Source organism: Diplotaxodon limnothrissa, linkage group LG9 (genome assembly GCF_057381915.1).
Source record: "Diplotaxodon limnothrissa isolate DT_005_m linkage group LG9, D_limnothrissa_male_GT1.1, whole genome shotgun sequence".
NCBI lineage: Eukaryota > Metazoa > Chordata > Actinopteri > Cichliformes > Cichlidae > Diplotaxodon > Diplotaxodon limnothrissa.
The window spans coordinates 28,179,828-28,192,201 of NC_140604.1; the positions used below are offsets into that span (position 1 = coordinate 28,179,828).

The 12,374-nt window shown below is 42.6% G+C and overlaps 1 protein-coding gene across 1 annotated transcript in view; it reads left to right on the top strand.

Annotated features, from left to right (window-relative positions):
• Positions 1 to 12,374, top strand: part of pola1 (polymerase (DNA directed), alpha 1) — a 64,263-nt gene that overhangs the window by 34,547 nt on the left and 17,342 nt on the right. Inside the window, exon 34 of the mRNA XM_085362449.1 lies at positions 9,464 to 9,580. Within this exon, the coding sequence (XP_085218575.1) occupies positions 9,464 to 9,580 (117 nt within the window). The remainder of the gene's footprint in view (positions 1 to 9,463; positions 9,581 to 12,374) is intronic.

Sequence of the window (12,374 nt, forward strand, 5' to 3'; positions counted from 1 at the left end):
ACAGTTTTAGATGATAAGGTGAAATTTAAATGATAGGGGTTAGGGTTAGGGTTAGGGGTCATTAAGGTATGAGCAAAAACTTAAATTACTTTAAATCAAACATAATGGACTTTAAAGATCAAGCAGATTTGTCTCAATACAAGACACCCACGTACTTGAAAGACTATTTACAATTTTTATTTGCTGTATGTTTTTCTAGCGTAAATCATTTTTGCAGGTTGTATTTAAGCATTTATGGAAGGCGTGAAAGTGTGAATCATCATCTCTCGCTGGTACCTATTCATATTTTCAGCTGTGCATTGAAAGATGATGACATGTGTTACACCCCGGCCTAGGCAACCGGCGTGCAACACAGGAAAAATAAAAAATAAGGAAAACAAAACAAAAACAAAAAAACTACTACGGTTCGCCACCAAAATCCCAAAACGAAAGTATCTACAACTATTTACATCAAAGCAAAATAGAACATTTATTTACACCAAAACACCAAACTATTTACAACCAGGGGGAAGATCGCGACCATGACACACTGAAACACAGGGTTTAAATACCTAGAGGGAGCAATCAGGAAATGGACAACAAGAGGGAAACACAGCTGGGGCAACTCAGAACTGACGAGACAGGGAAACGTAAACTGAAAACACTAAGATAACACAGACTTTCAAAGTAAAACAGGAAACGCATAACAGTCACGCCAAAAACAACACACTGACAACACCGAAACGTAACAGTTCCCCCCACCCAAAAATCAAACATTTAACACCCAAGTGAAATGTTTGATTCGCCAACTCAGAGGCCTGGAAAATGGCCGGCAGACGACACATGAGGCTGGACGGGCAACTCGGGCCCTCCAGCAGACGACGAAGGCTGGAGCGGTCCCTCGGACCCTCCAGCGAAGGCGGATGAAGGCTGGAGCGGTCCCTCGGACCCTCCAGCAGACGACGAAGGCTGGAGCGGTCCCTCGGACCCCCCAGCGAAGGCGGATGAATGCTGGAGCGGTCCCTCGGACCCTCCAGCGAAGACGACGCACAGCTCACTAGCTGCAAACACCACGCACAGCTCACTAGCACGACGCACAGCTCACTAGCTGCAAACACCACGCACAGCTCACTAGCTGCAAACACCACGCACAGCTCACTAGCTGCAAAGGCTGGAGCGGCCCCACCGACCCTCCAGCAGACGACGAAGGCTGGAGCGGTCCCTCGGACCCCCCAGCGAAGGCGGATGAATGCTGGAGCGGTCCCTCGGACCCTCCAGCGAAGACGACGCACAGCTCACTAGCTGCAAACACCACGCACAGCTCACTAGCTGCAAACACCACGCACAGCTCACTAGCTGCAAACACCACGCACCGCTCACTATCTGCAAACACCACGCACAGCTCACTAGCTGCAAAGGCTGGAGCGGTCCCACGGACCCTCCAGCAGACGACGAAGGCTGGGGCGGTCCCTCGGACCCCCCAGCGAAGGCGGATGAAGGCTGGAGCAGTCCCTCGGACGCTCCAGCGAAGGCGGATGGCTGAAGCGAAGGCAGACGAAGCTGATGACCGCCCCAGCCTTTGTCGTCTAAGAAAAAAACACCAGTTGACAGTTTTATCAGTGCTATGTCATCAGAAAACGACAGCCATTACAAAATGAACGAAGAAAAGAAGGAACAAGGCGCAGAAGAAGACGGGCAGTGTGTTGGTTGGACACTATTATGACAACAAGAAGAAGATTAGTCTTCCTACAAAATGTTTATCCACCGTGTCTCTATGGTTTGGAAATGAACAGATGGCCTTGACTAACTAAATATTTTGTCAAGTTGGGAAAGCAATGTTTCCTTTTACATAGAAATGTTTCTCTATTCCTTACGGTGAGAAGTGCAGTTTATTAATTACAGTTCTCGGTATCGACAGATGCCTTAAGCTGAGGATCAGCATGCTCCTAATGACCAATCACAAGTTAAAGTGGCTCAGAGTGGTCGGGTAGATCCTGGATTAATGCCATAGTCCTGAAGATGGTGATGCTGTCAGCACTGCCTAAGTGTTAAACGATTTACCCACAACAGTCCTATGCAACAATGTTTCAAACCAGAACTACTTTGACATCTTATGACCCAAAAAAGGTTAAAGCAGTCATTACAGTGCAACTTAGTTTCATGCATGTTCTGCATGACCGTTGTGGCAGTGTGGGACATTGAAGACGTTTGCTACATCAATATAGACCCCGAGAAGATGATTTGTAGTGCCTTTGCAAAAGACTTTGATTTATTTCTGTCGTTTTCAAAAGTCTGTCATGGCGTGGCACTCTGATTTATGGCAGTAAAGTATGTGAACACTGATATGCAGATTCCTCTTGGACAGAGTAGATCGAGAGGCTGTGACACATGTCGGTGTAAAGGACGGTGTAGTCAGTTTGCAGCCTGGGAGTGAATTAAACAGGATGCCTGCGTTGTCTTCGTAGGGGACTCTATCTCCTCATGGCTTCCAACACCTTGTTCTTGAGTGAGTGGAATGGTGTGTGTGTGTGTGTGTGTGGGGGGGGGGCAGGGGGCAGGGTAACTCTCCCACAGTGCTGAACAGAAATCAATTAGCGTGGTGAATGTGTGGGTAGTGAGTCCCCCTCAGCCCCTTTGTCACGATGTGTGAAACAGCTGCTACCACTGAATACTTACACGTCACACAGTAACACACATTTATACACATGCGCACACACACACACACACACACACACACCGAGGGCTGAACAGCAGTGGACACAGCACACACAGCAGGGCAATGAAGAGGGGTAATATTGTGTAATTAAGGATTCCTTTCAGGCCGAGGGAGAGTTCAAATAGAGCTGTTTGTCTGGGCAGATAGAGTGAAAGCTCTGTACGTGTGTGTGTGTGCGCGCGGATATACGTATATATGTGTTGGCGTCTTTAGCTCCAACCACAGAGACATTAATCATTAGTGAAATTACCTTCTGCTCCCCACCTCACCCCCACCATTATCAATAAACCAGCACCCTGAGAATGGGCAAACACTTGCTCACTACCTCTCTCTCACACACACACACGCAGCCATCATTCCCTCTTCTCATCCCCGCTGTCTTTGGCAAAATGAGAGATTCGCTTGTTTCCTGAACCACCCAATTCTTCTTTTTTTTTTTTTTCTTTTTTTTTTAAAGCCCCTCCCATCTAACAACCGTTACCATGGCATTTAACAAATTATTGCAATTACCCTCGTCATGCGGGTCGCCCCTGGAAACAGGCTGAGGGGCAAGAGAAGAAAGGGGGAGGGAGAAAGAGAAAGGGTGAATGAAGACCGGAGAAGGTGATAATCCTGTTTTGAACAAAAGGTCAAATTGTTGAATAGAGAAGCTTTGATTAAGCGGAGGAGGTACAAAGTGGAACCGTTTGAGCTCTTTTCACTGTGTGTGTGTGTCTGTGTCTGTGTGAGAGAGTGCGTGTCTGTGAAGTAGACCGATTTTTAGGTCTATTCACTTTAGAGCTGGAAGTGTTGACTGCCAAAGCACAAAAAACAGTTAGAGGTCTTTCTGCGTGCGTATGTGTGTGTGGCAGGTGGATTCCTCTGCTGCAGAAGTCACATCAGAGAGGCTTCTCCACTTATACAGTACAACAATGGAGCTCAAATTGTCTCATTAATCAATTATTTGATTTACAAAACATCAATTATCAATAGTTTTGTTTTGTTTTTTTGGTTTTTGGTTTTTAGATGTGAATGTTTGCTCTCTGAGAGTAAAATAGGAACAGCGCTGGAAAAACAACTTTAAACTGTCGTTTTTTTTTTACTCTTTACATCACTGTAAGGTAAACTGCAGTTTTAAGAGAAATGATCAAACGGGAAATGTATACAGGATTCGAAAGTGTAATGGTTTAGAGAGAAGTATAGAAATGGCACCTAATTGAGTTTATTGGACCTTGTTGTTCCTGGAAGAGTGCCGTAACATCAGATTGACTGATAATCTATCAACTTCTCTGAACATATAACCAGTGCAGGTTTATCCATAATGATGGTGCTGTGTAAGCCCTGAGCAGCACACAGCCTTACATGTGGTCTGCAGTGTGGTGGATTCCTCACTAACACATTGCCATGGTGAGCCATCAGAGCAGAGGATCGAGACTAAAAAAGGGGCGTGGCTTATCAGCAGGAGTCTACAGTATAGAAGTAATGTAAGAAACAAATCTAATTTTATTGTCAGTTTTAGCCACGACTGAATTAATTGAATCAAAATCGTCAAACCTCTACTTTAATTACCATTTAAATTGGCTCAGTAGCAGCACTTTAAAGGGTTATCTGAGACTTGCAGGGCACTCGATCAGTCATTTATGGAACATTATCAGTGGATTATTCAGGCTGAACATTGTTTATAGGATTGCTTACTGAAATAAATAAACATGGAGATGACGAGGGAAGGTTTATGAACTACAGCGTCAAGAGTGATGTTGAATTCTCAGAGCCTAAATTATGAGATTGTAACAAAGCGGAGGGTTTCGGATGAGATAAATGTGTTTTAAAAATAAAAAAACAAACAAAGAAGAAGCTGTAGAGGAAGGGTACACTTCGTGGTGGGCCCTGTCGTGGCCTGGTCTTGCCTCTATTTGGTTAAATTATGTGGAACTCATTTGACATCTGCATTCAGTGTGTCAGGTATCCACTGCTGTAATTATGCAATTATGAGTCTTTATTCTCGCGTCCGACTGTACACCCCCACCCACCCCCACCCCCGCTCTTGCAATATGCCTCAATTAGACTTTTTTTTTTTTTTTTATCCTTCTTTGGTCCTGATGTGCTTCTTGTTTTCAGTCTTTTCTATGTGGCTCGCAGGTCTGCCGCACTTGATCCTAACTTAATTTTTTATTTCTTTCGGTATGTGGCTTGTGTGTGGACGGGTTTTTGGGGTCACAGCGGCAGAGCAGAAGGGCATTGTGGGTTCCTCCTTTGAACCTCCTCAGTCTTTGATGTGTGCCTTGTTAATTCATTTTAATTCATGTGAATGGGCGCCAATGAATATGTTTGTACGCACACTGAATGTTTGTGTGCCAGTGAATCAGGCCCATGGGAACAGCAGTGTGTGCCAAGGCTTGTGTCATAAGAAGTACACAAAAAAGACTGCGCTACAGCCTCCCACTCTCATACTCCTTATCTCCCACCTCCATGAACTATTGTCCTGCATGTGTCTTTATCAGACACGGTGAAGCAGTCTCATTTCCCATGATGCCTAGCTCTTTGCACAAGAACAGCAGAGGTGTTTGGATAATTAGTCCTGGCGCTGGGTATTGTGGGTAAAGCTGTGAACTCTGTGACTTTCTAATTGATTTGGGACATATGTGTGTGTTTGGTTTTCATTTAAAAGAGATTGGCCGAATTTCTCTCTGTTTGTGTGTTTGTGTGTGTGTAGCCTGTTTGTGTAGACGACATGTCTACGCCTTCATCTCCTGTTTGGGGGAGAAAAAAACTGCAATTTTTTTCTTTAATAAAATGCATATTTTTCTAGTATTCATGTTGAACGCAATAAATAAATTTGCAGATTTTTGATTGATGTGGTGAGGTGTACATGAGGTTACTGGAAATGTGTGCAGTTGCAGAAGGAATACTTGGGTTAGATGTATTTGTCTCTGGTTTGATCTAATTGGTTTGTTAAATTAAATGTATGAGAATGGATGAACCTACGCTCATCAGCCACTTTGTTAGGTGCACTTGTTCAACAGCCCATCGGTACAGATATCTAGTCAGGACAGTGCATTTAGGTTTGAAGACATGGTCAAAGTGACCCGCTGAAGTTCAAAGCAGGCATCAGAATAGAGAATAAAGGTGATTTTTAAGTGACTTTGAACATGATATGGTCTGAGTATTTCCGAAACTGCTAATCTACTGGGATTTTCCCGCATAATCATCTCTAGAGTTTAAAGAGGATGGCCTCAAAAAGAGAAATTATCCAGTGACCGCAGTTCTGTGAGTGAAAATGAATTGAAAAGGTCAGAGGAGAATGGAGCTTTAAATTGACAGAAAGGCAACAGCAACTCCAATAACCACTTGTTACAGCTAAGATATGCAGAGGAGCATCTCTTGTCAGCTAAGAACAGGAAACCGAGGCTACAGCTCAGTGTAATTGGTGAATATTGGAAAAAGTTGACTAATCTGGTGGGTCTTAAGTTTTCCTGTGACATTCAGGCGGTCGGGACAGAATTTGCCGTGAACATAAAAGTTGGATCAATCCTTCTTTGTATCAACGGTTCAGCCTATGGGGGATATTTTCTTGGCACGCCATAGTTATCTTATTAACAGCTGACTATCTTTCAAATGCCACAAGCTACCCGAGTATTGTGCTGACCATCTTTTTATGATCAGTGGACCCATCTCCATGGTTCCACAGTCAGCAGATCTCAATTCTGCAGAGCACCTTTGGGATGTGGTGGTACAAGAGAGAAATCATGGATGTGCAGCCACTAAATCTGCAGCAGCTCTGATGCTATCATGTCAATATGGAACAAAATCTCTGAGAGATGTTTCCAGCATCTTGTTGAATCAATGCCATGAAGAATTCGGATTGTTCTGAAGGCAGAAACCTGGTTTTAGGTACTAACAAGGTGTAACTAATAAAGTGGCCACTGAGGATGGCTCTATAGCAGTCCAACTGCTAAACTGACCTGCCACTAAAAATATTTAGTACATTATGAAAATTAAAATGGGACAAATTTTGCAATTAGTGATCCACAATGTGATGCTTTTTGGTCAGAAATTGCTGACATGAAATACTAGTCTCATATAAATCTCATAGCATCACAACGTCATTGGAACCCGGTGAAGCCCAAATTGCATAAAGAAACAGTGGCTGAACTGAAGTGCTGTTCATTTGTACTGGGTGGCTCAGTGGGGTGGAGTGGGTGGTCTGCCAGGCACATGGTTGGCAGTGTGATCCACAGCTCCTCCAGCCTGCATGCCTGGGTAACATACTAAACCCCAAAGTGCTCCACTGGTGGAAGAGTGTGTGATTGGAAGTAGGGCTGCCATGAGTAGTCGACTAGTCACGATTACGTCGACTATCAAAATCGTCGACGACTGATTTAATAGTCGACGTGTCGTTTGAAGCTTTGTAAGATCACAAAAGATGCAGGAATAAGTAGTAGGATTTAAGAGTGTAATAACGGACTGAAACAGAAGATGGCAGCACTGCATGTACAAGGATGCCAGCTGCCGTTAAACCCCGAAGAAGAAGAAGTAGCTCTGTCCCAGAATTCATAGCGCAGCCCAGCTAAGTTTCCAACGATGGCGGCAGCTAGTTAGTTTTAATATTACTCTTATTATTCTTTCTGGGTCACAAAATAAACGTTTAACATATGTTCAGGCAAGAATGTAGCTGTGTAAACCTCAAATATCTGCTCAGTTTATCAAGACACCACATATTTTTAAAAGCGCTCCGACATTTTCGGAGACATCTGTTACCCACTAGCTCGATAGCTAGCCGGGGGCAAGGCTCACTAGAGCCTGTAAGAACACCGGACTCCTGGCAAATCGTTTTCAAACCCACCGCCATCTTTCGCTACTCAGGTTAAACATATGTAAGTCATTTAGATAACTTAAAAATGTTATTGTTTGGCTTTTTTTAGTATTTTATTTGTTCCAGAGTAAATCGGTTTGGCTGAGATTAAAGTTATAGTTTTTACACATAGTTACATAGTTTTTGAATAAATGTCAAGCAGACAACTGAAGTGGGAGATGCTGGAGAAAATACTCCGGTGTCCTGTTATATTTTAGATAGCAAGGAGTTTATTAAACTCCACCGAAACAATCTGCAAATTTCATTAAAATTTAATAAACGATCATCTTGTCTTTATTTTTAGTTAGCACATACCTTAAACACTTAAAGCTGTAAGCTAATGATAGTTATATAAGAGCAGATGCATGCTGGTTCAATAAGTTGTACGTTTTACGTCCAATGGATGCATGATCTGATTAGTCGACTAATCGCAAAATTAATTGGTGACTAGTCGACTATCAAAATAATCGTTTGTGGCAGCCCTAATAGGAAGTGTATGTGTGGGTGTAAATGGGTAAATGTGAAGTAATAACTGGATTAACTGCTCAGTTAGAGTAGAAAAGCTTTATGTAAGTACCAGTCCATTTACCATTACAGTATTGTTCACTGATGGTTTACTATAGAAACATCGTAAAGATTTTGCAGGAGAAATGCATCCTTAAAATCAAACATGCTTTTTACAATAACCTTAAAAAAATCTGACAGATTATTAAAAGGACCAATACAGGGGAAAAAGTTGTTCATATAGGGTTAAATCAGCTGTAAAGAAAATAATCCTCACCATTTCTTTTGGTTGCTGCTTTTCAAAACTGATTAGAAGACAAAGGCGGACCTAAAAATCAATCAGAGCTACCGTGTGTGTGTGTGTGTGTGTGTGTGTGTGTGGTGGGTGAAGGGGGGTGGTATTGATAGGCAGACAGGTGCAGCAGTTTTGAAGGGGTTTATTTTGACTGAATGGGGAGAACGAAGGCTAGCTGGATGTAGGAAAGGAGCAAAGGCGTTGATGGCGGTGGGTCTTATGCTCTGTCATTAGTTGGGCATTAACCCCCTCCCCTTTAAACCGTCTTTTAGTAATGACAGGGCATAAGAAGCAGAAAGGGGAGGAGTGATCTGGAAGAATATGGGGAGATTGAGAGGGTTAGCCCACAGCACCTGCCCAGGGTAACTACCTCACTCCAGGAGGTCCTAACTACTGCCGTTTTGGCTGTCTGCTGCTCTGCCTGTATGACAGAGCAGGACCCTGACACACAGCAGCTGAAGATGCATCAAAATGTAAAGAAAAGGAAACATGAAAAGGCAGTATGCGAAGTCAGTAAACTTCTTTTTATTTCATGCAGTTTTTTTGTTGCATTTTACAAATCCTATTTGCAGTGCGTTTCTTGTCAGATTGTTGTGCAAAATTAGAGCAGCAAAATGGAAACAACAATTTTCAGCAAAATTTCCTCATTACCAGAAACAGTTTTTAAAAGCACCACAAGACAACAAGTTTTTTTCTTCTCCCCAATTTTTTAAGAACACCTTTAGCAACAAAGTGGTAAATCAACACGTTTTATAAACGAGTAATGACATTGGATGCTTTGAATGTGTTTTCTGTGTTCATCTGTTTGATGGAAATGTACATTAATTCATGTGTTTTCATCAAGAATCCTTTAAACATGATTTCTAATCACTGTTGCAGTAGCAGAACTTCAGAGTATAATAAATGCCTTAAAAATTGAATGAAGTATTTTAAAACTTATTTAAAACTTTAAAAAAATGTTGGTTTTGTTTTGTTTTTCCTTTGTGTTTTTCTCTGTCAAAGCAGCAAGTTGAGATTTTCATCCAAAAACCTCACAAAAAATTTAACTAACAAGCAACAAATCGCAACATTTGGAAAACTTTGTGTGTTTGCAGCTGTTTCACAGCTGGCCGAACTAAGCCAGTTTCATGTGTCATAGGGCTGGTTGGTGTGCGAGGACCAGGCCTGTCAGAACAGGACCAGACGTTTGCCCATCGCCTTCTCCCGGCATGGACCCATCTGCCCCGCCTGCAGCAGGGCGACACTTAGACCCGAGGTAACGCACCCGCAAACATCAGAGTTCACACTGGCACACACGTGGCTTTGCATTCCCATTGGCTTAAAAGAAATATACCCCAGGCTGAGTTAAATCTCCACAGCAGCATGGGTTGTTGCATTCTGTGGGTCTTTTCCAGTTGATGGTGCTATGGAGCTGCAATATCCACTCTCATATGTGCTGTGCATTTCTGCTCATTAGCGTCACATTTCCTCAAATAAACACTCTGATAAAACCAATCTTTGTCGTGTGTGTGTGAGCGACTGTGTGTCAGCGCACATGTGTGCCACTCTGTCTGTGTTTGGAAGGCACTAAGAGCTTGGATGGTAGTTTAGCCATTAAAAGCATCTGTCTGTCCAGCTCTGGTAGCCGCCTTATGAACACTTTGTTAGTTTGACCACTGGATTTAAAAGAAACACTCTCCCTTTCAATTTGAGCGTGACAGTTCAATCTGCTTTTTGTCTTTTACGCCTCTGTCCCATTCTTACCATTCCTGTCTCAAGCCTTTGCTTTAACTCTCTCCTGTCAATTCTTTTTCTTTCTTTCTTTCTTTTAACCATGCGTGTTCTGCCCCTTCTGTCCCCCCACTCCACCCCCCCACCGGCTGCTTTGCTGTGTCTGGCTCTGTGGCGACAGGTTGTAAACCAGAAGGCCAATTTCTGCTGTCACTGTAGCCACTTAGGCAGCCATTGCTGTGCCTGAGGGCCGTGGCACTTTAAACTGTGGGCTGAATAAAACATTTAACTCTCTGTGCTCGTTCATGCACCCTTTCTCTACTTTAAAAACTGCAGCCTGTCTTCATTTTACTTCACGGTTTGACTCCACAGACTTGGCCTTTTTATCTAAATCCATGGGTTGCTGATGATGAAGACAGATGTAAGCAGTTTTGTGTAAAAGTCAGGATGAATACTCAGAGGATATTATTGATACCAGTGCAAGACCACCGGGTCTGTGAGGATTTGCATGTGACTCAGATGTTCAAAAATCTTTGTTTGGCAGTGTGCAACTGTCAGGAAAAGATGCCAGCATTGCTAAAAGGAACTTATAAGCCTGGAACCATACGCTTCCAATGAACCAGACAATTTGGAACAGGTTTTCATCTGGAGCTTGTTCTTAATTCCCCATCCCTGCTTGCAAGGTGCTTTGCATACATTTAAAAACGTTGAACGAAATTTTATTTTTGTTTCAAATTCAAACATTGGGTAAGACAACATCTGTGGAGATCAGGCTTGGCATTTTATTTTAAGAACAAGGAGTAAAAGTGGTCTTTATAGAATAGTTCTCCAGATTTCCTGATTATTTTTCCTCTGTAAATTGGCTGGTTTTTGCACATATTTTGAGTCCTGTCCTTGTGCAGTACATCCATCCATCCATCCATCCTTTCTCTTCCCCTTATTTCCCCTTATTCAGGGTCATGGGTGGGTGCACTGTTGCAGTCACACCTATGGACAATTTAGAATCACCACTTAACCAGTTAGTTTGGACTGTGGGAGGAAGCTGGGGTATCCCAGAGAGATCATGAACGGTCCCAACGATGGTAGATGGTGGATTTTAACCCAGGAGCTTCTTGCTGCAAGGCAACAGTGCTAATCACTACATGTCTGTGCTGCCCAAGAAACTTTTTTTTTCTTTATAAAGCCTAAGGAAACATTATGAATCATTAGTAGTTGTTTTTAAGCCCTTAATTACAAGCAACGTGTTGCACAAACACCTAACTTGTTCCCATTTCTTTACTTAAACCCATGAACAAAGATATTTACACCAATAATGTGATTCTCAAAGTGCCATTAGCTGAAAATGTGGCAAATCTGATGCAGAAAATAAACAGTATTTTAAAGTTTTGTGCTGGAAATAGGAATTAATCATGGAAAGACCTGACAGATGTATCTGGCCCTTTAGTTGATCCATCTGTTGTATTCTTAAGGAAGGGAAAGGCTGAGATATTCTATTTTGCACTATTGCTGAACTGAAAATCAGTGGCAACAGGTCTTATGGAGTGATGAACCCACATTTGAAATTTGTAATCAATCCATATGAAGAAGGTCAGGAGAGGAATACAACAGTGTCTACAACCATCTGTATAAGGTGGAGGCTTTGTGGTTTGGGGGAATTATGAATATAGAAAAGTACCATCAGACTTGGATCCACCATGTGGAAAACATCTGATTGGCAACAGCTTCGTTTTCCAGCATCTAAGTGACCCCAAACGCTCTACCAATGCCATAAAAAGCATAGCTGGATAGAAAAATCACTCAAGACTTTCCAACAGTACTGCATTTCTTTCCTCTGACTGTAACGTGCAAAGACCCATCCCTGCTTTGACTCTGATTGGCCTTTCTAACCAGCCATGTAATTTGAAGGCTAACTAAGCAACAAACCGCAAATCAGAAGCAGGATATGGGCAGATTACATTGTTGTGTTAATGAAATAAAAGACAGTAGACGTTTCCACACATTGCAGGTGAATAACAAACAAATAATTTTGGACACTGACATGAAACTGATCTATTGTTTTAGTTGTTTGTTGAGGGATTTGAACCTAGATGGAGGCGCTGTGTGCAAAATGCTGGCTTTTACTCTTTCTGTGGCTCACGTCTGTGTCACTACCGACTGCCGCTACAGTGTGAGGCTGGAATAAACAGACGTGACACAGGGGGTAGACATGATGTAGCAAGTATTAGAGCAGTAATTGTTTTACAGTGTAGTTGTTTCTGTGATGTTCAGATTTTGGCACCTTTTCTGTGGTGTCCTGGTTTTCCCACTCACAAACATTTTAGACAAGTGGAGGTGTGACA